This window comes from Phalacrocorax carbo, chromosome 6, assembly GCF_963921805.1.
Source record: "Phalacrocorax carbo chromosome 6, bPhaCar2.1, whole genome shotgun sequence".
Lineage (NCBI taxonomy): Eukaryota > Metazoa > Chordata > Aves > Suliformes > Phalacrocoracidae > Phalacrocorax > Phalacrocorax carbo.
Genome location: NC_087518.1, coordinates 442,557 through 469,532, shown reverse-complemented (window position 1 = coordinate 469,532; position 26,976 = coordinate 442,557). Strand labels below are relative to the sequence as shown.

Genomic DNA, 26,976 nt, shown 5'->3' with positions numbered 1-26,976 from the left:
GCCGGGCGGGCGCGCTCGCCCGGGGCGGGCGGCACCCTGCGGAGCCGGCGGTGCTGCCGAACCTGCAGGCGCTGAGCTCTGCAGCGCTCTCCCAGCGGCGCTCCCGCTCTCTCTTAAGCGAGCTGTAGCGGCCGAAGGCACTGCACCAAGCCAGGTGTCTTCGTTCTGTATTTGCCCTTTATCATAGCGTTCTGCAGTTCAGCTGAGACGCTGCCGTTGTCAGTGGCGTTTTGCAGCTCAGCCGGTTTTGTGACTACTAACGGCCCGCACGTGGGGGCGGCGCGGGGACGCGCGTGCGCGTTCCTGTGCCCAGCCCCGGCCCGGCGCCCCCGGCGAGCGGCGCGAGCTCCCGCTGAGGTAACTGAAACTCCCCCGAAGCACGAATTTGAGGCAACGCTAAGAAAGGGTGAAAGTTTAACAAAAAGGTACACAGTGCCATTGTGTTGTGACAGTTAAAGCGGCAGAAATAACTAGTTAGTAAAAATTTAAGGGAAGTAGAGGAGTTGGAAAACAATGAACTAAAATATTAAGGGCTGCAACTCCTCCCCCCGGGGGAAAAAAAAAGAGATGATCACACGCCTTTATCTTTTGTTGGTTCCCTTTGTAGCAACGGCCTATCTTGATGCAAATCAGACTCCTGAAACAGACTGTTGGCAAGGTGGTTTGGTTGGGTTTTTTGTTCTTTGGGTTTTTTTAAACTTCATTACATTATTTGGCATGTCATGAATCAATGTACATTTTTGTCTGTAACAAACCTGGCAGCTCCGCCAAATGCAAAAAAAAACCCCCAACATTTTGTGCTCAAGAAAAAGTTGCCAGACTGGATGTGCGATTTCATTCCACAGCTTATACAAACACTGAAACATTTCCTACATGAAAGTCCGTCAATGCACACTGATCGTGACTAGTAATACCCGAGTGCCTGTCATTTCTTTTCTAGGTGCTCTGCAGATACACTAACAACTGGCAAGCTCTGTTTTGTGGACACAGTTTCGATGGGCAGAGGATCAACCTTTTCAAACTTAGGCAACAAAAACTCCGGCCTCACAGTAGGCATCTAAATGAAAGGACCCTTTTTTTATCATGCACGTTTTTCCTTTAGACACCCAGATTAGACAACTGAAACTCACAGTCTGATTACCCTCATTTCTTCTCAGTGAAATTTTTCTAAGCTGTACAGGTTCTAAAATTAACTATCATCTTCCCTATAGAAATACGTGCAGTGCAACTCCACCATGTTATATACAAAATGGAGGACACATTTACTGTTTGGAATAGAGTCCAAGTTCATTGTTGTAAAGTGTGGGTGAAGGGAACTAAAACAAGACCCAACGCAGCACCTTAATTTGAAAACTGGGGAACAGGAAGGAGGTACCAGATAAAAGTAAACATGAAGCACCACCTATTAATAGCTAACTATCTCTTAAAAAAAAAAAAACAAAACAAAAAAAACCCCAGAAGTCTGAAGAAGACAAATTAAAACCTTTAGGAAAAGGTCCTTCAAAAAGGTCCTCCTTCTCCTAAAAGTAGCTCCCTGCTGTCAGAAAGGTTAATGGTATTTATCTTCTGTCTTAGACCCGGTTAAATCACTCAAAAAATGATCACTGTAGTGAAGGGAAAATACTGTTTCTCCCTAAAAGACAACAAGTTACGTATTTGGCTTGGACACCTAATGTTTAAGAAGAAATTACGTTAACTTAAAACTCAAGAATGCATTTATATTTGTAATTTACTTTAATGGTATAAACCTCATTTAGGTAGTATTATTAAGCCACAACAATATAATGCCACATTTAAACAGCATTTAATAAAATGCATAAGCTAAATCATGCACTGCAATACTCTATATACAAACACAACAATGCAAATTCCTCTTCATGACTGAAGACATTGATTAGATATAAAATTCAGATTAAAAAAAGAACATGCTATTATTTTTAAATGCTATCACACAAAACAATGCCGATTTCACAAAAGAAGCTCGGAGAAATTTACCAACTTTTGTAAGGTTTTAACTTGAAATTAAAATATAATAATATAAACAACAGTTTTCTAAATTATATCAAACAGAGACTTCCAGAAAATGTCCCAAGGAATTAGTAGATGATTCCTTTTATAAAAATTTGCTATTTTTGCAGGAGCTCAGAACATCCTGGTATGCCAAATAGATACAACGCTTCCACGATGTGCAGTTTTTCAGTTACGAAACTGTGTGAACAATGGCTTGCAAGGTATTTTGTAGTACAGATTCATTATTACAAACATTCCTACATTTAACGTTGATTCCATGTATGGGAAATTTAACATATATACTCTGTAAGCAACATGTTTTCTTCTTAAAGAATATCCTTTTTCTTTGAAATTTATTCAGTCCTACTTTTAACCCACAATCATAAAGAATATTTTAAAATGGACCTGTGCCGCCTTATCATTCATCTAAGATCACTAAAAGATGTAGGACAAGGCAGTTATTCAGGGGTGCTGGATACCAGGCAATAGGTGCGCTTCTCAGACTTCTGCTTTCTGGGATCAAATACAGAAAACTGATTTCACATTCCACAGTTTCCACAGAATATCACAACAAAGCCTTTATTACCACTTGAAATTGAGCACGATTTTGTCCTTCAGAATACAAACAATTCAAACGTGTATATCAAATGAGTTCACAATTCTAAAATATGGTCTTTGTTCTGAATTCACAATTGAATTTTTAAACAGATTCGATCCTGATCAATACCCCAGTTGGCTTCCTAATCTTTAAAAATGTTACTACAGTACGACGACATTAATAGACATTCAGGTTTCCATTCAGCCTTTAAAGAGGAAAGCAAACATTATTCAAACAGCACTGATTGTCAAGACACCAATGAAGGACCATCTGTCACAGGAATTCCTGCCATTAATTTAAATAATTTTCCTGCTGAAAATCTCAAAAAAAAAAAGAGGTTTGAAATGTTAAAGTGGATGTTTTACATTTTTTTTTCTATATTTGAAACAAAAGCTTGGAAAAGCTTACTGAACGATACAGCGAGAAACAGAGAACAATCTTAGCATTTTTCCATAGCAAAGACTTTACAAGCAGAAGGCCTGACTCTGAAGGTGACTTGTGTTTTACTTTAAGCATGCAAGAAGCTCACATCGTTTTAACTGGAGTCTGCTCATCTGCTTAAACATACACAAGTCTTTGCCACATTGACTACAAAAGGTGGAAAGAAATGCCCAGAAAATTCCACTTCACCTTTTTAGTATGACAGAAACAACCCTTGCCGAACTGCTCCCCTACACGGCCTGTTAAAAAACCAAAGTTAACAGAATTACTTTTACAGAGGGCTTCTTCATAACTTAAGTCATTGGAAGGGAAAAGGGACAAGGAATCCTTATATTTTGATAATTCAAATATTTGAATACCCCCTATGAGTAACAACGTATCTTACTGCAAGTCTAATTTCATAAATGCTCCATGTGCCCAGCTCCCATGTGAACTATGGAAACTTCACACACAGAGTGCAAGACACTTACAGGAAAGGACAGACTGGGAAAATGGACATTAGTGTGACAACCAAACGAACTAACCAGCTTTGTTTGGTTTAAGCTAGACGATAAAGAGAGTAACTTTGAAAAGTGAATATACAATTGAAATCCATCGCGAAAATCCTACGTCTTGATGCTTGCTAAGAAATAAACCAACTGCACTCTCCCTCTTATTTAATTGCCACTGTAAAAGAAGTGTTGTTTCACTGAATGGAGGACATAGTCTTTGTTTAACTAACAGTTTGGTTTCATGTTATCATTATGGCAATATGAGTACTGATTTTTTAAACAGCATCCATTGCATCGTGTTCTGTGTGCTACAGTTCAATGATAAAGGGCAACTTATTTGTCTTCCAGTTAGCCACTGCTGAAGACTTAAAAAAAAAAAAACTCTTACCAAGTTTCACCACAAAACAAAATTTTACAAAAATGTCTCTCAGAAGGCTGAAAGAGAATGAGTATATATTGAAAACAGGGAGGTATTTTCTATGACTGTAGCTAGTTATTTATTCATTTATTTTTAAGAGACATTATATGTTCAATTAACTATTAATTAACGGTCACTGGCAGACTTCTACATGTCAAATGAGAAAAGGTAAAAGCCAGAGAATTCATAGAATATATTTGTCAGTTCTGAACAGGAAATACTAAATTCAGGCTGGTTTTAGAAAAAGGTGCAAAGCTGTGAAATTCATGAGGATTCACCTGCTTAAGCGAGGCTTAGTTTGGGCTAAGAAATGAAAACTAGGAAGCTCTGCATTAGCAAATGAATGAAAAGCTCTAGCATACAGAACGCTATGAATACATGGCTATGTAGCTGTACATATATACATACACTACACACTTTCTATACACTGTACATAATATATTTAGACAGATAGGTATAAACATATACATTCATACACACATACATACAACTATGTACATATGCATTAGCTGCTCGAGTGAGTTTTAGAATTGAACATGCAGAAATGCACAATGGTGGGAGGCACAAAATAAAGATGTGTAACAATCTATCAAACCCTTTAAAAAGAAGGAACACAGGCATGAATTTAACAATAATAAGCCATTTTCAAAGCATTCATGTAACTCGGTGAATAAAACTGGCTGTGGGAATTATGGAACATTATGACGGTATTATTTGCGATGAACTTTGCATGGCTTCACAACGAAAAGCTCAGTAATCAGGTAATTCTAGTGTTTGGTGTTTTCCAAGTCTATTTAGACTTAGAGCATTTATACTTTATGAAGAATTTTTCTTCAACTTGCAACATCAGTATAAATAATATTCTAAATTTTTTCTTGCACACATAATTTCCCATATAATGTTGGTAACAGTGATTGCAGCAGAAGTAGGGTTGTAGCATTATTGAACAAGAGGGCTTATGGCATTTTTCATCAAACAATAAGCCTGAACTTAGTTCAGGAGAATTTACCGTTAAAATGACTCAGCAACTTTAAAATTAAAAGGTGCAAAAAGTAAATGCTTTCATTTTCTCCCTTTGCCACGCCCTCTTGGTAATTTTTCAGATCAAGCTGTTTTTTAAACTGATTTTGTGTCATTCAAGATCTAGCAGATGCTGGCGATTTGTCCTTCCTCTGCCCGTTACTCTCCTCTATAGGGTGAACATGGCCTTATTTTGTTGATTCTCCCTGGATATATGGAGGCATTAGGACTGCAGATGTTGCATGCTGCTCTCACAGCAGGCCCATGCTTATCATCAGAGCAAACCACCACAGCAGCTGTTCTGTTGTACAGCAAGTATGGCAAACTACTGGGACAGATGGGAACCTACTTCTTGTTTGCCTGGTATTTCTGCTTTTTCCCTTATGGGCAAGAGTAGATGAAAAAGAACCAACTAACCTACCCTGCTTGTGCACTCTTAAAGAGTGACCGAAGGAGAGGAGAGGGATTTCAAATAGAAAAAAAACTTTTTTTTTTTTCCCAGGGTGATTATTACCCTGTAGGTGTTTGCTGGTGCACCTGTATAAGTCTGATTCCTACCAGTCTACGGCTCACACCATCCCATTCAAACAGGGCCCCAGACTGGTGCTGTTCCTGCAGAAAGCTGCCTGGTCGCTGCTTCTTTGGCAGTATCCTCAACCCGATAATTGCCAGTTCCCTTTTCCTGGCTAAACTGTATTCCTGATACCCTTGCTACTCATGCTGTTTGGTGCTTTTTGAAATTATCCTTACTAATTAAACAGCAGGCAATCAGGGAAGAATCCTAACTACCTTCTTAATTTTAATGGGCAGGAAAATGTACTTGCATCTTCAGCATCTTGCATGTAATCACTGAGAAACGTGTGGAACTCCCATGTACTGTATGTAACAGTGAAAACACTGAAGTGTTTTACAGTCTCTGCCAAAGGCAGCAAACTGTCAGGAAAGTGGTTTCCCCTGGAAGCTTCAACCTTGACTCGTTTCCCTACCACACCTTGGAATATGCCCTTTGCCAAAGGGTACTATAATGATAATGCAGAGCCAGCTGTATTCAGCACAGAAATCCTGAGTCAGTGCTATTCACTGGACGCATTACCGCTGCCCCAGGGGCCAAGTGCTTCAGATGATGGTAAAAAGAGAATTGGTAAATGATACCAAGTAATCAGTGGTGTCCAACAACAGTTTCTTGCCTCAGAGCGCTCTGAAAACTAAGCCTCCTTAGTAATCTAACATTTTAAGGCAGCTAAAATAAAGGCTTGTATGATGTTTTTGAAGGATCTCTCCTTGGAGATTATTTTTTTCTTCTACCAGTTTCATGCCAGAGTAACTCCACTGGCACCAAAAGCATTGTCTCTAATTTACAAGGAATGTGACTTTTGCACCTAGTCTTAGTTCTGTATCTCTTTAGTCCAATGTAAGTAAATTAAGGGAAATAGTATACCTTCTTGTCCTTGTCACAAATGCAATAAAAATCATTATTACAAAGCTAATCCAAAATGCTCCTACAGTTCTTTTTACCTACAAGATTCAAATCCAGTTCCTCCTCAAAAGAGTTTGAAAACAAATGAAGCACATGGAAAATGGACATTATTGCCTTATTATCACTCCCTGCATGCCCTAGTTTCTGTCAGCACAGAATTCTAACATTTGTCTGAATGAATTATTACTGATATACACATGTACTCAAGTTCAGATAGATCTGGCCACATCATGTATCGCTATATTTCTACCAACTTAAAATATTTTCATTTCAAGAGCAACAGAAACAGACCTCAAAAATTCTGGAGAGAGTGAATTTCAGGCACTAAGTAGAGCTTCCGTGAGATGTCACTTAGAATCATTTTCAGACTGTGATCCTTTTGACTCCTATTTCTGTAAACAGAAGTTTGGCACTGAAATTTGGCCTTTATGAAAATAAGCTATTTCCATACTTAAAATCAAGAGATAGTTTTTCAATAATTGTTACAATAATACAAAAACTCTCCTGCCCCATATTCTTAAGCAAAGTTTGCACTTGCAAAGAAGAAACAAAATGAAACTCATTTAAAAGTGAAGCTAGTAAGATTAGCCTGTTACCATCTTCCAGTTACTGGCAGTGGGGATGGAAAAATCCTCACAAATTACAAGATCTGCATCAGCCTTGTGGTATTTCCTGCAGGTAGTTTAAAACTTGCTTGAGTCTGCAGCTGTACTGTGTATATTGTTCTACCTTCATTATGTTAGAGTGGCCTGAAAACCCAATCACCAGAAGAAGCTGAAAATATTGTCAAAGGTGAACGCAGGGCAAGAACAACTTTGTGGGGCCTGTTTTCCATAGATGTGCCTTTTTTTATTGCTACAAGGCAACACCTAAACTGTTGGCAGAAAGAATCCCTTCATCAGTTCTGTGACTCTTGAACATCTGTCTTCTATTGATGGACATAAATGGAAGATTTATTTGAATGAGCTAAAATAGCTTCACTGCTAGATTACACCTAGATCACTTGTAGATAAGTAGCTTCACTGCTTCACACACCAGAGGGTTGTACTACCATTGAGAGGAACCTTGACAGGCTAGAGAAATGGGCCAAGAGGAACCACATGAAGTTCAAAAAGGTGAAGCACAAGGTCCAGCCCATGTGGAGGAATGACCCCAGGCACCAGTATATGCTGGGGGCCACCCAGCACATAAGGAGCTCGGCAGAAAAGGACCCGGGGGTCCTGGTGGACACCAGGTTGAACATGAGCCAGCAACATCCCCTTGCCGCAATGACGGCTAACAGTATCCTGGGATGCATTAGGCAAAACGTGGCCAGCAGCTCGAGGGAGGGGATCCTTCCCCTCTACTCAGCACTGGTGAGGCCACACCTGGAGTGCTGTGACCTGTGCTGGCCTCCCCAGTACAAGAGAGACATGGACATACTGGAGAGAGTCCAACAAAGGGCCATGAAGGTGATGAAGGGACTGGAACATCTCTCCTGTGAGGAGAGGCTGAGAGAGCTGGGACTGTTCAGCCTGGAGAAGAGGAGGCTCAGGAGGGAGCCCATCAATGTGTGTAAATACCCAAAGGGAGGGTACAAAGAAGATGGAGCCAGGCTCTTCTCAGTGGTGCCCAGTGACAGCACCAGAGGCCATGGGCACAAAATGAAACACAGGAGGTTCCCTTGAACATCAGGAGACACTTTTTCACACTGAGGGTGACTGAGCACTGGCACAGGTTGCCCAGGGAGGTTGTGGAGTCTCCATCCTTGGCCATATTCAAAAGCCACCTGGACGTGGTCCTGGGCAGCTGGCTGCGGGTGGCCCTGCCTGAGCAGGGAGGTTGGACCAGATGACCTCCAGAGGTCCCTTCCAACCTCAGCTGTTCTGTGATCACACTTGAAATTTAGTGCGAAGGAGCCCTACTGCACTGGAGAAGATGGTTCATAGTTTTATATGGCATTGTTTAAGTGATTCCGTTCAGTGTCTCTCCATCATATGCCAAATCTTTGGCTCATTTTTATGACAGCCCTTGAGGAGCATCTGAGAAAGATGTGTTAGGTTATTCATCACATCTATCTTATTATTCATAGCTAATATTCAAATATGTAAAACATTTTAGATTCTGAATATTTCTTAAGCTCTAGGATCTACCATCTGCCATCCAAATTTCTACAATCCAAACTGTTATTCTTGGAGTCAAAATAGTGTATAGTTAGAGAAAGCACTTTTTATTAAATGCGTAAGGACTAAATTAGCTTGTTTCTGACTAATGCAAGCCAGCAAATCATGCTGATGATGCTATACGAAGAGAGACTTTATAGCTTTTGGTAATATCAGAATCTTAAGCATGGAACTGCTTCATTTCATCTGTTAAATGCATGTACAATAAATAAACCCTAGCTATGGATTGCATTGTTGTTACTTCATTTACACAAATTAATATTTCATCCCTAAAGTCCTGGGAACTATTTGCAGAGTAAGTGACTACCAAAGATGGATCAAGGATAGCATTGTGCAGCCTTGCATTTGTAGGGAATGTAGTTTATTTGTAAACAGAGCTGCATGATATTTACCACTTTGATTTACAAATATAATACAAAGCACACATTTTAAGTTTTATTTCATGCGATCTCTCTGCTCCCAAAAAACTGTGGCAGCTTTATTTTGTTTCCTGAACTGTTATGCTCACATCACAAGTAAGAAAATTTAGGAAACCAAATCTTTGCACAGAAAATGGGGTCCTTTTACTTGAAAAATTGGAAGTTGTCATGAAAAAGTCAGCTGGTGTGTATTCAAATTTGGGATAAAAAGATTCCAATGGCTAGTTTTTGTGCTAAAGGAATATTTCATTTGCCATTAACAATGCTTACTTATCTGCTTAAATGATTTTTACAAAATACTGAAAGCGAATTAAACTGCATCATCTTTTTTGCAATGAAAAATATCACAATAGTTCAATGCATACTGCTTTAGAAAAACGATGACATAACCCAATAAAATTTTAAATTTTAACAATAACAGCCACAACTCTTTCCAAGGTAGCTACTTCTTCTGATGTTGTTAGTATCACAACATCCCTTAAAACAGGGACTTTGTGCTGGAAGCGCTGACACAATCATGCAAGAAGTTACACTCCAATAAAACAGCTAGCACAAAATTCTGCATTCCAGTTAACGTTCAGAGTGCAGACCTTCCATCACATTAAAAATATTACAATTTCATTTGCTATAGCAAAAGCTGAGAGAAATGAAAGTGCAGTATTACAAATCTCCGCATGTATCTTGGATTCTTTGTAACACCCTTTTGAGAAAAGAAGATTCTGAACGCTCTAACAATGGTAACTGCAGAAATCTTTAATGCATCCAGAAACTAAAATGAAGCAACCTTCCATGTCACAAAGAGTGCTACAAATGTAAGCCTCCTAATGAGAAGGACGTATAGCAGGTCAAGACTTTTTATTACATCAGAAGCCTCATCTAGAGCTGCTTAAGGTCTTCTGGCTACTATTCAGACCCTTAAAAAACATGAACACCAGCCTGGTTGGTGTTTCTAAATAAATGTCAGTAACAGAAGAAGAACAAAGGTGCTGAACTTGTCATTACATTTCTGTCACATAAAAATACACAAGTAGGAAATGCATCTACCATACACATAATTAAAATAATTGATGCACCCAATGAATCGGGATCAGACTGCAGGTATTAATTGCCATGACTTTTTTAAAAAAACTTTGATTGTTTAAAATGTTTAATGTCAATAAATTATACTAACATGAAAGCAGTACTAGCAGCTAACAGTGAATACTAGAAAACATGTCGCTGGCTCATCACTCTAGACATTTAAGAAGTAGTTCATTTTATACCTTCATGGTACATCAGTCATTAACTGCAATTGTGCATGACTGAATGTAAATCCTCACCACATTGCAGCTTCAAACTGAGTCATAGGAAGGTTGAGAGCACTGCAAAATTGGAAGTGCTCAGTCAGGGAAAGGGGGGACAAATAAAGTAAGAGTGCTTTATAAGACACTCCTGTTGACAGCCAGATGTTCTACGCATTTCAGTTTCTAAATTGTACCTTTGGCTGGATGATGAGGGTGTTTAGGAGCACAGGGAGGAGTAAATTTGGAAATACAAAGAGCATACCCAAAGAGCATCACACAGCTCTATTTGAAAACTACTGTTCTTCCAGTTAATGACTGATTTTCCCCACCAATAAAAGGCTTCCTATTAGAGTAACATTTGTCATGACTCTGTTGCTCTGAATGGAAACTTCAAGGAACCTGAATATTTCATTATTACTAGGGCAAGAAACGCATTTTTGTTCCTAGTTTGGGTAATTACTGTAGCACGTAATAGTCACTATGACTGCATCGCACTGTGAATTACAACTGCACTAATTTAATAGTATAGTTTCATATAATGTGGATATCTGATTTAAGAATCCACATTAATATTTCATGCATAATGTAAAAACAAGTGACTTTTTGTAGAATAAATGATTGTCTCCTGTGGGATTCTACATTTTCACAGAAATCACTAGCATTTTGACTAAGGACATACGCAATTTTTTTCATTTTCCATACTCATATAAGCAGGATGTTAATGACATTGTCGCTTTGACAAGAAATGCTTACAAAGTGCTAGTATTATACCCTGGCATTTATTAGATATTAATTCCAAGGATATTTTTAAATATATACATACTGTTCTTTTTACTTTTAAAGCAATTTTATTACTAATCTCTGATATTATAAAACTCTATTTTTAACCACTGGTAACTTCTAAATACAAAGCATGTGAAAAGTATGTTCAGTAATCTATAGCCTTTTAATGAAAGGCATCAAAAATATTCCTTGTGGCAGAAAAGGTCCTATAGCAGGTCTTTTAATAGCTGCTTAAATTTCATCAATGTCAGCAAAGAGACAAGGAGAAATCTGACAGGAAACTGATAACAAGTTGGAAACATTTGTACATACCAAAATGCTATTCTTTTAACGTCGCAATTTTATGTTTTTACAAAAATTACTTCAATCCATCAAATTGTGTTGTTCCCACTACGCAGATGTGCCAGTTATTTGACCATTGTATTCTGCTGTTTCCATTTTGAGAATGTAGGGAATTATGCTGTCAATGGGAACATTTCCAATGAGACCAGTAAAAAATAGTTCCTCAGTAATGCTAGAGCTCATTAGCCTAAGTGCTGGCAGGCGAACTAGAATCCGGGCTAGCCTGAAAAAGAAGTTGGTGGATTATAAATACATATAATAACAGTTCAAAATACTCTGTGGAGCTGGATCTGCTTTTATTATTACCATAACTCATGAAAGGGAGTAAAGAAGCAATTAAAGCTAATTGAGCTACCATAAAAAGAATGGTTACTTTTCTGTCCTGCAAGTGAAATGAAAAGCCGCCATCTTCCTTCATCATCTTCCAGTGTAAAGGACATATTAATGCCCTTTGTGGATACAACATCTATGTACAAACATACCATTCTCCTGGTCTGCCTTGAAATTCCCAGCTTTGGAAGCACTTCATAGTTCAGGACAATGCTGAGGCTAATAATATTCATACTGACTAGTGAGAATATTTGCATAATTTTGAGAGTAATATGCTTAATTAAAATTTAAACCATAAATGGCATAGTCCTCAGATGCTAGCAACTTAATGACAAAACAGACAGCAAGAATGGGACTAGGAATGTATAAAAAGAAACAAGAGAATCTGCTTCTGATAAGAAAAGGAATTTGGAGGGATGTGCTGTTACTCATACATACTGCCAAATGTTGTGGTTTTTGTGTAACAGGATGTTAACAGACATCCAATACAATGAAGTGATCATATTGAACATCTGGGCTTTCAATGCATTTAAAATTTAGGACAGCGATGAAACCAGATCTGCTGTGTTTTTATTTGGCAGATGTACATCACAAGTGCCAAAATAAGTAAATCTCCTGAACCAGAACAATGCAGTAGCAACCTTAGGCAGCACCGAACACAGGCCTCTGGAAAATGATTGAATATCTATAGAGAAAATATATAAGGTCCACTCAGCTAATAATCCATATTTTGTAAACTTTAGGGGAAAATTGCAAGAAGATCCAAGATATGCTGCTGTTTTTGTGAAAATTATAACACTTGTGCTTCTATCTCAATTTGTGACAGCATTCAGTTGCTCAGAAGTAATCAGATTTGTACTCTAAACTTATCTATGGGTGAACATGGGGATACAGGCAATATGAATGAAAATACAGGACATTGTTTGGGAATTTTAACTCTCGGATTTTGTTCCTTGAGGCACGATTAAGAGAAGGAAGTATGCGGAACAAATTCTATACTTTTTATGGCAGATACACAGCTCTCATGGATGAAACCAGAAAAATTGAATTGTACACAGAAGTATGTGGGACTTGATGATATTTCTGTAGAGAATCCCATCTTCACTGTACCTAACTGGGAATCCTGATGCCCCTTCTGTTGCCCCACACAATGTTAACTCTAAGATCAGTGCAGAAACCAGTTTCTGAGATGGGAGGAGCCTTCTCTTTTCCAGGTTTGGGGTTTGTTTTTTTTTTTCAATGTTACACTACCCTCAGGCCTTAGTTAAATGCATGGGATTGCATGCTGCTTTACATTGGGATACCTTTCACAGTAGAATAAAATATGTTCTAGGATATATTGCTAGACAGAATTTCCCTTGTAGTGCAGAGAATCATTGTGTTGATGAAATTTAGAATAGTTTTGATGGAGATTATTAGAAAATAGGATAATTTTTTCTAGCAAGTAAGAAACAGGAACAGTGGAGAGGTGAAAAAACAAGTTAGATACTTCCAAAGAGAAGTCCTTGGAAATTTAAAAAAAAAAAACAACCCACACAAAAGGAGAAAATAAGTAGGACAGAAGCTTAAGAGTTTGTTACTGTTCCCCACATGTAATCCTTATTGTTCCAAGGTTTATAAACTGACAGTTTTAACACTTTTTTGTGTATGTAACTTAACAAACATTTAGAGGATGATCACCTTTTATTATCTCAAAGCCTCTTTGACAGCTACCTTGAAAAAGGAGGCGGTTTGAATTAAAGAAGTTTGAGACAGTTATTCTTGAGACTTCTAATAAAGTCTGTTCACTTTTCTAAACATGGCAACGAGACTCTAAAGAAAAAAAAAGTACTCAAGTTTAATTTACATGGAAGAAGCCAGACAGCTATTCTTGCTTCTACCTGTCTTTAAACAAACCTGCTCGCTCTTATGAACAAGGCTCTAGTCTTTTCTCATCCACAGTCAGAAAGGAACAGATGTCAAAAAGGAAATTTTTACGTCAATGATGTTATTTTGTACTTTTGCCAGCTACAGCCCACAACATTACTCTGGGTACTATAAATAATAAATACCTATAAGTATCTTCTGGATAGGTTTTTTGTACATAGTCCTGCAATTCCATCTGTGCCTTCTCCTGGAATTTTTCTATTTGGGTTGAACTGGTCAGACCAGGGTGATCTAAAGAAACAAAACATTTCTGTATGTCGATTGTTTCCCTAGACATTATAAAATATATGTAGTTATAAGATTCTTGCATTTAATTTCATTTAAATAATTTCTCCTCTATTGTGATGTTTAACATGTTAGCTGCATAACGGAAACCACTCAATTGGACATTTGCTTACTGGCTCTAGAATCACCTTACTTTTCTCCCCATAGTTGTGTGTATCCACAAGAAAGTGGAAGATGATTAAGCCTGTAGGTATGTACCATGACCAGGCAATGACAGCCCTGGTTTATGTCCGTAACCTTGCTTTTTAAAATGTGCTTGCCTCTGTAATTCCAACTAACTATGCTGACTGAGTGGTATCTACAGTTTTTTTGACAGATCAATTTCTTGAGCTTCCTGAGTCTGTCTCATGTTTTAATTCCACCTGGCTCAGCAACTCCAAGACAGTCACGTGACCAGGTAAATAAATAAATAAATAGATAGATAAATGAATAAATAAATAAAACACCTCATATATCTGACTATGCCCAAATATCTGCAGTGTTGTGTTCCAACTGCTCTTCCCTTGAAACAGGATAGAGCTAGCTTGAGTTCGGAGAATTTCTTACTCCTCCAACTTGAATAAAAACCCTAATAAACCTAACCCTAAAGGTATAATCTGGTACAAAAAGGTGCAATTTTTTTGAAAAAAAATTTCAAAAGCAAATTTCAGGACACCAACAGTTTCTAATTAAAGTAAGTTTTATTACAAAGAGAAAAATAATATCAATGCAAAAAATAAAAACCCAAAACCCCGATAACAAGAGACTCCTTTTCTTTGTATTTTGTTAAATTCAATGTGGGAAACACCTTTGAATTAAAGTAAATAACTTACATTTCTGAGCAAGAGTTTCCCTTTCACTCAGTTTGTCAGCAGTTTTAAATTAACCTTTCTGTGTCCTAGGAACATTTCTCTACCTTTGCTGAAGACTGTTACTTCCCATTTCTTTAATGTCCTTACCTTATCATTCCAGAAAATCTCAAGTGTCTTCTTTGAGTAAATCCTCATAGCTCATAAACACTATTGATCATGTTTTAGTTGTCTGCTGTCATTGGTTTTGTAACAAATGGAAGTCAGCCTGTTTACATTTAGTTTTGGAGATTTTGTGGAAGTTCCATATAAAATGCAGTGGTATTTCTGCTCAAATTTCAAGAATCCATTTTATGAGTGTATTAAAAATGTTAAAACTGAAGCCAATTTCTTTTTATCACTGTGAGAATCTATTTCCTCTAATCCTTCCTGCCATTTACTTCACTGATATTGCTAGTACACATCCCAGATAATAACTTATTACTCATAGATTCTCAGCTGAAGGTAATTGAGAGTCTAGTTTTCTAAGGTGGGTGTACAGGAAATACCTGATATATTCGAACTCTAAATAAAATGGATATGTTGCTCCAAAGTTATTTTTAAAACACATAGTGTTTATGATAAATCATTACGGAGCAATCATTTTATCTGCAGCTTAACAGATCAGTCTCATCTCAAGACACTGGTCTCACTTAAAAAAAAAAAAATCTCTAAAACACTAACATATGAATGCTTATTATTTAAGAAGATACAGTTACTAAATTCCTTACCAGGGCTAAAGAGGACTATAGCTTTAAGGTATGCATATTCATATCCATCAATATCGAGCTTGGCCATGCTGTTACAGAACTCCTGAAGTTTCCAGATGTGCTCCATGACTTGCTTTATTCTGTCTCCAGAAAGTTTATCTACAAAAAGATACTGCTTACTATTTCATGTGAGCTCAAGTACCTCTGATATATTAACCAATAACCTTTTGTAAAACAAGTGAAGTGACATTTTGAAGTCTTTTGTATCATTTGCTACCTTAAACCACTTAACATATAAGGATGGCCCGACTATGGAAGTGAAGATTTATAAATCTGGGTGAGACACAGGGCTAGCAAATAGAATGTTAACTCTTTTGCATAATTCTGCCAGTACAGCATAATCTGCAACACCAATCTTATTCCAGTGATGTACCGTTCTGAGCAGAGACTCTCAAATCATGGTGAATTATTCTACAAATGGCTAGAGAGATTCTGGGGATGAACAAAAGCACAAAACAAATGCTATGATGCAATCCTAATTTTAAATTCAAACAGTATTGGGTTAGCTTTTCCAGAAATGAATGCAAGAGCAGTAGTGACAGTGCCACTTCTTCTATCTGTACTTTTAGAAATGAATTTTTCATTTACATTTCATTTCATTTCTTTTTTTCCTTCCAATGGAGTAAATTCACTCAAATAACATACACAGATTCTTCCATCATTCGAAACATCATGTTCCTTATGTTGGCTTCATATTCTTTCTTAAAATGTTGATTTAAAAAAATATATTATTTGTGGAAAAATAACAATTGAGTGGTATAAACTGCTCACCTAGGGAGGGAGAGATTTCTATTTTGGTTAATGCACCTCTCTGACTGCATATCTGCAGACTAGTCAAAGAATTAAAACCTTACAGATTACATTAAGACAAATCTTTGAATATATAACTTGAGACCTAAATCAATTCACAAGGGATAAAACTTTTTCTTGAGAAACACATTAGAACAATTTTATTCCAGTCATGATCTCTAATGCTAATATTTCATATAATTATAACTTAAATATTTTACCTTTGTCATACAGCTAATAATGTATATATTTGCTTAGACCCATGTGCCTTAGACGGAATCATTGGCGTAATTTATTATTATTTCGCATATTTTCTGAAACTGCAATAAAAAGACTGAACAGGAGAAACATTTTTTGCACAATGCCTTGAAGTAAAAACGAAAGCATGATCTACATTTCTAAAATACATGAACTGTGATAAGAGTTTTTAGTTATTCACGATTGATCAAGATAGACATCACGTAATGTTTTTATTTCTATATTAAATGGAAAACAATGGTGCAGAAATACTCAGGAAAAGTGAACTTGAATTCCAGAGTTTCCAAATAGCCTCATCACTAATATGCTTCCTAGATAAAGTTCTGAAATGTCTTCATTTTGTTTTGAATTTTGAAGTTATAATACTCAATATAATATATGATAACTTCACAGAACAGATGATTAAAACATCAACAAATCATAATAAAGCAAATAATCCATTTTTCTTGGCCAGTCTCGGGTAACATAGTATGACTGGAAGTACATGTTGTAGTATAAATTTATTATTTTTCTTTTTTGAGACATAGGAACAGAAGTGGAGCCAGTTAAGGCTGTAATAGCCCCACCACTTACTCCTCCACAAACTCATTGCCTGGGGTGTAGATGGAATAGACAGCTCTATTTATTCTGACAGATAGAATTAAAAAACTAACTCTGTGCAGAACATACAGTGTGCATGTTTCCCTGTTGGTCTTTTAAACTCTTGCCTCTCTCTCTGTGCAGGAAGGGAGCTTTAGTTTGTTGTGTTTTGAGGGCTGTCTAGGGTTTCTTAAATTACAGGAAAAAGAGAAAAAAAAACCCAACTATATTAATTATTAAAGCATACTATCCATTTAAGAATAAATATTCTGTCTAATGTACTTTATCATAATGAAGCTAACAGAGTAGATTAAAACAAATGTACTTTACTAGGACTGAAGGATATTTAACATTTTCTTCAGATTATCTACTTTTGTACATTTTATAGTTCTACAATCAAGTTTTACTATCCTCAGTAAAAGCCTATTTTCCAATTTTTGCTGTGTGCGCATTAATGGCACCACAAAAATCAAACAAATTGGTACCAAATAGCATTCTGTAACTACTTAAATCACATTTAAATTTAAGCTAGCTTTCATGTAATATGATGTGTTTGCAGAGTTTGAAGCTGCTAGTATTGTTTTTTTTTCCTCCTATTAAAAATGGAATGTTATTCTCATGCTAATCAATCATATCGATTGGGAACATCCTGAAAGAAATGAAAAGAAAAAACAAAAAAACAAAAAAACGCACCCATAACAGATTATCATCCATTCTAGATACAGTAATCATTATCAACAGGCCAACACTGAACTAAAAAATAAAATTACGTAAATCTTAAGAGCATCATGAAAATAGGTTGTTTAAGGCTTCAGAGGGTAGTTCAAAATACATTAATCATTACTGCATTATAGCAGTATCCAAAACCATTATATTTGCAAGAACATTCTTGTTGTGATACTTGGAAAATACTACAGTTTTACACTGCAAAGAGGAAAAGGGAAGTTCTGGATGGAAAAAATTCCAGTGTGGTTTGGAAGATGCATCATTATTCTAAGACAAAAAAAAATTACATCATTTACATCTGGATAGGAGAAAAGCTCTGTGAGCACACTCAACTTTAGGATGTACTTGTCTTTCTCTATACTGCCAGTCAGATGCAGAAGACAGGAGAATACATCCTCCAGCCTTATTCCTATTTCTTCTATGGACACTTCTATCCCAGAGAGATCTCTGTGAGGTCAGTGCAACAAAAGCTGTATATCACCAGAGGAAAGGTAATTATGCAAGAGAAGGCTTCTCCTTCCCCTGGATCCTGGGGAACTATTTTGCCACTGATACAGAAACACCTCACGAGAGATGTTATACAAATGTCCCTGTAGTGTTGACAGGACTGGACACATATAAGAATCACACACTGAAAACATACCTTCCTGTATGCTGTTCTGGAGATGGTTGACAATAGCTGCTAGGATAGTAGACAGACTCATCACCTGTGCACACTGTGCCAGGCCTAAGGTAAACAGCTCATTCCAGCAGGCACGCACAAGGCTTGTATTACAGTCCTGCCTACAAACAACAGAAAATCAAACAACTGTGGGTGGTTTTCTTAATCAGGTTGGTACTACCCTATGTGTAATTATGTTAATCATATCAATTAATAATAAGGATTAATGTATTGCAAACCACTTTACTAAAAGGCATACATTAGCGTATTGTACCATACTGCAAACATTTAAAAAGGCAAAAAGAAGTGATAGGACAACTACAGGACACCATTTCAGGTTATGTGTAAAATGGTGCTCACCAGTTCTTTGCCAAGATATATTTCTACAAATTAAATGCTTGTTTTTGATTAGGCTTTAGCTTCTGTAACTGCAATAACATCAGATATTGTAGTTATCCCTTTCTCTGCCATTTTCTATTTTATTCTTCAAAAAGGACAATATTGCATAGTCTTCACACATTTTAAACGATTCATTAAAAAAAACTAATATCATAATTTAAAAATTCAAAATAGCAGCAAAGTGTTCAGACCAGTGCTTAAATTCATTAGAGAGCAAACTCTTCAACAGAATATGTTCATTTACCCCAGAGCTTGAAATGCAGGTATGGACCTAGCCCAGTGCATAGAGAGGAAAAGTAGTCGTGATGCTGACTCACAGATGTAGTGTACATTAAGGTACTCTGGCATTGGACTAGGCATTGTCAGCTGCAAAAAATAAAAGTACAGTACAATATATAGAGTTCAGCCATAAACCAATTTTTGTTATCAATGAAATAACCAGCGAAAACAATGAAACTACTCTCATAGTCTGTCATAAGCAACCCTGTGACAAGAAAATGCCAAAGGAAAACTACTAAACAACTCATTACTACTGGCAAGTAATGCAAAATGGGAATAGGGGACAAGAAATTCTGTGGGAGAGAGCTCAAATGTTTCCTTTTAAAATGTTTTCATATTCATTTAGTAATAATTAAATTATAAATTTCATTGCTTCATCACTGATGTTGGCTAGCATCACAGTGCTACAAAATATCTTTTAAAACTTTTTAAAAAGAAGCAAAATAAAATCTAAAATCTAAACACCTAAAACGGGAAAGTCATGTAATGTAATCTACAATCACAAAATGCCATTAATGGGAATAAGCACGTTATGATAGAAGTTTGACTACATTAAATATTGTATTACTTATTTCAGTAGTGGTCTTTATTTCTTGAAACAGTGCAATTTGAATACAGCAAGCTGAACGTCCTTATTGCTTCTCACACACTGTTTATCAGCGGGTGTGATTGTATTCAGTTGAAGCTGAAGCATCTCTAAACTGCAAGACCTTTTTCAGTGATCTAACCATAAGCATCTAAGAAGGCACTGTAACTTCTCTTCATATGAAGGAGCCTTTTAGATTAAAGTTTTACATTATCTAGTATTATAAATTAATTAAGCAAGATATCATACTACATGGATGATATGGAAAGTCATTATCAACAGCATGGAAAGTAAAATAAATCTAAAAGCATCCTTCTGTCTATGAAAAGGTGTTATGAAATAACACCTATGCTCTTGAGATACCACATGCAAGAGTGAAAATTGTATTAGAAGCTTTGTAACAGTGATGTTATCCTAGATTGTATTGCCAGAATTAAATATGAGCATAAAGAAAACACAGTAAAGTAATTTTGGGTTATGTGTTAAGTGTTACTTTGTTCAGTAAGACATTTAAAGAAGCACATACCTTAAATGTGACATGTGTATCTGTAAGTAGGGGTCCTTCCACTTCAATAATTGGTGTTGACTGATCTCTACTGATTACATGAATATTCCCTCCTCCTGTAGGATCCATCCCATCTGCCAAGTTATGAGCTGCTGTACCATCTGTGGTATTAAGTGCTTTAGCCAAAGTATCAAATGCCCTGAAAAAAACCCCATAATAAACAATGAAAGAGTGCTTCCTTACACCTCAAAAAAAAGTCAGAGCAGCGGTTAAATTAAACACTATTAAGCATTTCAACTTAGAGGTACCATATACAGGAACTGTTTATGCTAAGACACAAGGTCAGCCTTTTCATTACAACCTGCCCCCCCGTACTGTTTAGACATTAATAAAAGGAATGTATCTGCCCATATATTGCTAGTAAAAGATCTCCTCTGTAAGGCAGGAACTTTTTACTACTGTAAATGCTGCTCTAATAGTTTTATGCTAGTATTTGTACTAGTAAAGGGGTCTCTTGTGCTTACTATTCACTACCCCTTCCTTCTCACCTTGGAATGTTTAACGGATTCTGTGAGGATTATAGACCAGACAGATGCGCTCTGGAGAGCAGTCCCTGGCCTTGATGTCCAGTTTTTTGGAACAGCAGAGAATAGTGTGATTCTCTTCTAGACAACATGCCTGAATTTCCCTTCCCTTAAGATGAGATATGGCCAGACCCTCCTGATCTCACAGTACAGACAGAGCCTTAGAAAGCTTATGACAGTAACACATGAGAGACTGGTCCCTGGACTCCTTTATACACAGGCTGTAGCTGGGCCATTACCAAAATAAGGCAGTGTAAATTCCCTTCTTGTAACAACAGAGCTTAGATTTAATGAAGAATTTTGTGCACCAATTTCATACTAGTGAACAGTATTATGGTATAGCGCTGTTTTGGCAATATTTTTGTCAAGAAGTTGGGGGGGGCTGCAGTTGGATTTTTTTTTTTCTGCTTTAGAGTACAAGGTTGACATAAGTCAAATTTGCAGTGTCACGTATTTTTAAATATCAGTTCACTCACTTGAAGAGTTTAAATAGAAGATTTAAGAGCCTGAAGTTAAGCTGCTCTTAAAAATCTTCTACTTGAGAAACAATGGACAGTTTTGAGGACAAGTGTTTTTCTGATTTCACTATACGGCCAATTTATGCTGTCCTTCAATCCACCCACCCCCTCCCAAACAAACCCAAACAAACTCCCCACCAAACCCTCCAATTAAAAATCTCAAGCTTGCTGGCAATTTTAAGATTTCATATTCTTTCTTCCCATTTTTCTCATTAATAAAGACTTCCAACTCTTTCTAATAATTAAAAAAAAGTTTCTTAATCTTAGTTTAACTACATTTTCCCTACATTACCAGCAGGTATTACAGCAGCACAATCTCAAGAAGAAATCTGCAGTAATACGGACCCCTAAAGAGCATGACCATTGCATAGGAGAAGCTTCCATGTAACAGACCTATCAAATAAAACAGTACCGAAGCGTTGCTATTCTCAGAGTCACTCAAGGTCACACACTAGTAATTTATTTTATTCCTGAGTAGGAAATCTGGTCTAGCTTCAGAACACTACAGTTATAACACAAGACACAGTTCTTCACAGGAGGACAACAGCCAAACCTGGATTTCTAAAGAATTGGTTTTGTGTTTCGAAGTCAGGGTCAATCTCTACTGTGTTTGTGTCACAATGCCAAATTACTTCAATGAGTGAGTGCAAGTATACACCCTACAGAATATAAATTGCTACATAAGATGCAAATATAAATGCATACCGTGTAATCTCACTTGCAGATTGCTCTTCTTGTTGAACTTCAGAAGTATCTCCATTATTTAGTGACTCGCTGAGATTAGCAAGAGATGTTACAACATTTGCTAGTGTTCCTAAAGCACCCTGGCTTGTTTCAGCCTAAAAAGGAAGAACCATATTAGTAGATCAAAAGTATATGCGCTGTATCATACATAAATTTTTCCCATTTTTAATCTTTGTGTTCTCTTTCCCTTATGTACCTTTTACTTCCTCCTGAATACATACAGGAAGAACAATTGCTCACAGTGATCTTTAAATCCTATTGCAATCATCAATCCCAGCCCCAGCTGACATACCATGTGGGGAACTACCTGTGGCTGACCTTTTGCAGAAATATGTCCGTGAAAAGAAATCATGTCCTTGTTGATCAGCTTACTACCTCCATTTGTACAGATCTTGAGACTTAACCCAACCTTATCTTCTCAAGAGCAAGAATTATTTGTGTCTACGTACATAGCTAAAACAATCTGAACAATAAATATACATGTTCAGAATGTAACTGAAAGAAGAATACCTTGGAGTCAGCAGCTAGGAGGACTGTACCATCATCCCTGATCAAAGGCTGCTGAATATTCACAAGCATTCCCGGATCAAGAAGACCTGCTGACCTGTTCAAAAGCATAAGGCATCAGACAGTCAACAGTATTTTACATTACTCAGAAGAATGTATAACAACCTATGTCAGCATCAAAGGAATAAGCAATTTTTAAATTAACAGTTTAATGAAGCTCAGAGTTTATTTATCAGGACTTAAGTCTTTCTGAAACAGTTTCCAAAAAGTAGCTTGCAAGACAGAAAGACTGGAATATGTTTTCCTTTCCTGTGCAAAAGCAATGACAACTTCCCAAATAGATATCCTCTAATTTGCTTTTTATGCTGGTTTATTCTGTCTTAAGGGAAGTTATTACTTTTCTCATGCTCTCAGAAGTCACTTAATAGCTCTAGAGTTATGCATTAGACTTTGGAGGAAGGCATAAGTGTGCATTTCAAGTTAGACAACAGCAGTACTGAAGAAAAAAGTTATGTCAAGAAAATGTATTTTACATTCCAAAATACAGCCATAAAGAGTAATGTAGTCAAGGTCTGCATAAATCTCTGCTGCCTTTACTTCTGCTACTTTTTGACCAAACATCCTTTCCCTTTGCTGTATCTAATTTAGGGAGACAGTGTGAAGTCTTTGCAGTCAGCAAGAATAAGTTTGTTACTTATATAACACACCAAGTCTGTATAACCCAATACAAATGCACACACGACAGGTTCAGGCTGCAGGGAGTTTATAGTTTAAGGGGTCTGAGACTAACAACTAACAGTTTGAACTACCACAGGCAGCAAATTATCATGCGTTATGCAAATCTCAATCTACCTAAATAACAGAGTCACACTTAATAATACTGTTTTTAGGACTGTAGAGATCTGTAGCACAAGGAAATCTCAAAGAGGCAAATGTGTCTGTGAGCAGCACTTTTGAACAATCTGACTTGCAATGAGAAAACTGAAAAACAATTCTCCAAGAAATCTGCACCTCAGTCTTCCTATCTGCAGTGTCATTTGTTCAACAAAGGAAATATATATATATATTTTATTAAAAAAACACAACCAAACCTAAACAAACCCTGAATATTGAGATGCAATCATTAGGTGGTTATTATCCATTGGTAAACTAACTAGGCCTACAGTTTTAAAAATATGATATTTAACCTAGAGTTCTTTCTTATTCTACTTGGAAAAAGGCTAATCTTGCCTCTATTTATTATGATATGCATTTCCACATCCACTGCCTATGGAGACAACTGAGAACATGGGAACTGTCTTAGAATATCTCCCATATAGTAAAAGGAAGCTGTTGTTTTGCTGTCACTGAAACTGGTCTCTTGGGATCTGAATCAGCAGTCACTGCACTCTCTTTTACTACTGTCTTTAGGAGATGGAAGTCCGAGTCTGCCATTCGCAGATTTTATTTCAGAGAAGTGCTAACCTGAATGCATCGCAGCGTAAGCTTAGAAGCTTTTTGCTTGAATATCACGTATTTGCCCTATTTGTGCTTTGACGTGGCTGGATAAGAGCCATGTCTGAACGGAAATCCACCCAGCTGTACTCAAGATGTAAAAACTTTCATGAGAAGCAGAACAATCTAGGTTGGTCTTGGTAAGGGGAACAGCTGATTTGTGAACTGGAGCTCTTTTCTGTCCAACTCGTTAGAGCAGAGGGGAAAAAAAAGAGTACAGGCGTGCCTCCAAAGTAATATGCACAAATAACCTTAAACAAGATGTGTTAAACTGAGGTACTCACCGCGTCCCATCTTTATCTGCTACAAATGTTGGAGTTGCTATTAGAGGGCTTCGTAGATCTTTTCTGATATAGATTTTTTCAGTGGAAGCTGCACAGTTGGTTGGTTTTTCACGTTGCACATCAAAAGGCTTTCTTTCACTTTGAACCGCTACATAAAGATAAAAACATGCAGATTTGAAAGGAAATAACTAAAAAGTAAAATACAAAAAGAAAGTAAAATTCTCACAGTAGGATTTCCGTTTGTACAGTTATGGTGGTGTATCAGCTCAGTACAAAACTGGAAATTTAATATGAAGACTGAAGAAACACAGGCTCCAATTTTACTATACCTATGATGATATAGATTTTTAACTAAGAAAGTCCCAGATTGATCATTTGCTTTAAGATTTGCTGAACTGGAGTACAAGTTTGCTGTTTCACTGACATTTAATAAGATGGAACATTCTGCAAAATGTGTTTTCAAAATTTATTTTTTTTTTTTTACAGGTAAAGCTCTACCTAAAAGTTAGATGCTCTCATACCTTGGATGATTCAAAACAGCGCAAACCCAGAATGAACCCAGAAAAAGTCAAGACGGGCAAATTACAAGAGATACAAGTTAATTCCCTGAGACACAAGTCTCTGCATGATACGCAACTCGCTCACATCCATTCATTCCACCCTGCTGGGGAAGAGTGTTCCAAAACTAACCTTTTTAGAATTTAAAATATTTCTACTTGATAACTGGAAGAAAATAAGCTGTTTCCAATATGCCAAACCAGTGTGGTAAATCTTTTAATAAAAATAGTAAGACACAGTTACTTTGTAATTTTAAAGGAAGTGAAAAGTGCATCTTTATAATATTATGGTATTATTGTTAAACAGATTGCAGTATCTGAAATCTAAGTCACTAAACTTTACGAACTCCTCTATAGCTTGGCATAACCTTTGAATGCATCAATTTTTCACCTGAAAGTTAGGATAATAAAATGAATAAAAGACCATGAGGATAATATAAAGAATTTTTTTAAGTGTTGTACTAGTATTAATTCTCACATAATGTGGAATTATAAGACGTAATATAAATGGACACAATATTTCTGTGCTGTTCATTGTACCAATTAATCATACAGTTATTGCTCTAGAAGATTAACATTATTAACAAGAAAACAAAAAAATTCAACCTTCCTCTCTAGCCCTTTTAAATGTAACAGTAAAATACATGGATATGTATCTATCCTCATAACCAGCAAGAGGCTATGAGGATAGAGTTATTTAGTTCCTGATTTTATTTTTGCTAATATTGTTACTGTCAGCATAATTTAGGGGCTTAAAAGTAGATATATCCATTTTGTTGGCTTGATGGATACATAAATATTAATCAGAAACCTGACCCAATGCCCAATAAAGTCAGTAAAAATATATCCTAATCATATTGGAATAAGAAAGGTTTAGCTTCTGTAAATGCAGCAGTTTCTCTTGTACAAATAACACCCCCTATACTCAGCACAGCATGTGCAAAGCACAACAATCATCACTACAGGTCTGGAGTACCAGAGTGTAAACACAACAAAGATCTCCCTATTTACAGCTTGAAGTTCTGCCTTTCTTGAACTCTGTGTCTGGAACTTATCCTGCCTAGATTAGAGCGGACAAAGAGAAGTATTTGTTGCTTCACCTTAAATTCGCTATAAATTTATCACAAAACAAACAGATAGTGGGCTTCATGAAGTACTGGACTGAAGAAGCAGAGGTGCTATAAACTGGAAACAAAATATATTGAAAGAGGTGTTTGGATGCTAGCACTGGAATTGTATGAAGCACTGCATACAAACTCAAAAGTATATTGTTTCAAATATTACAGTTTATACAATGCCTCATAGTACAATGCTCACAAATTACCAAATTAATATAAAAATTAAAAAAGGAAAAAGGACATCAAGTACTTTCTATCACTGGATGAAAAAGCAGCAAAAATAAACCAGAAAGAAAGGAGATTCTGAACATGGAAATTAGACTCAGATTTATGTCCACCCATGTTCAAATATTTTGTATTATGAACATACTCTGTGTTTGTAACGTGCATTCTAAGTGAGGCTCTTACTGGGCTCCTCAAAGACTACAGTAGTATGAGACATGGTTCAAAACAAATCACAACTGCACCTCAAACGTAAAATGGTGATGAAAGAAAAGTACAGTAGATGCTCCGGCTGCTGAAATTCTGTTTACTTCAAGCAACACTTCAAGAACACACTAAATAATGGTAGTCCACACATTTATTATTTGGTAGGCACAGTATCGCACTGGATACTTAACACTCACATTCCATTTTCATGCCCATCTCTAGACATTTCTTAAGCCTACAAAACTGGCAACGATTCCGATGGTGTTTATTGATGATACAGTCCTGGTTGCTACGACAACTGTAGGTCAAGTTCTTCCTCACACTCCTTTTAAAGAAACCTTTGCATCCCTCACAACTGACAGCACCATAGTGACGAC

General features: G+C 36.7%; 1 protein-coding gene and 1 long non-coding RNA gene across 8 annotated transcripts in view; one reads left to right on the top strand and one right to left on the bottom strand.

Moving 5' to 3' along the window:
* The first annotated feature begins 327 nt into the window (after positions 1-327).
* LOC135314129 (uncharacterized) lies at positions 328-26,803 on the top strand. Its single transcript, XR_010373598.1, has 3 exons — positions 328-425; positions 14,290-14,382; positions 24,982-26,803. It is a non-coding gene; the product is annotated as an uncharacterized LOC135314129 (long non-coding RNA).
* Positions 328-26,976, bottom strand: part of NR2C2 (nuclear receptor subfamily 2 group C member 2) — a 47,485-nt gene continuing 20,836 nt past the window's right edge. For 6 of the 7 annotated variants that reach the window (XM_064455796.1, XM_064455792.1, XM_064455797.1 and 3 more), the window contains 10 exons: positions 26,797-26,976; positions 24,496-24,643; positions 22,721-22,814; positions 22,172-22,305; positions 20,386-20,563; positions 19,239-19,360; positions 18,578-18,717; positions 15,544-15,681; positions 13,826-13,931; positions 1,783-11,667 (listed from right to left, as the gene is read on the bottom strand). In XM_064455796.1, the coding sequence (XP_064311866.1) occupies positions 11,493-11,667; positions 13,826-13,931; positions 15,544-15,681; positions 18,578-18,717; positions 19,239-19,360; positions 20,386-20,563; positions 22,172-22,305; positions 22,721-22,814; positions 24,496-24,643; positions 26,797-26,976 (1,415 nt within the window). In that variant the 3' untranslated portion in view covers positions 1,783-11,492. Of the gene's footprint in view, positions 648-1,782; positions 11,668-13,825; positions 13,932-15,543; positions 15,682-18,577; positions 18,718-19,238; positions 19,361-20,385; positions 20,564-22,171; positions 22,306-22,720; positions 22,815-24,495; positions 24,644-26,796 lie in introns of those variants that run through there. The other variant, XM_064455799.1, reaches the window with a different exon arrangement.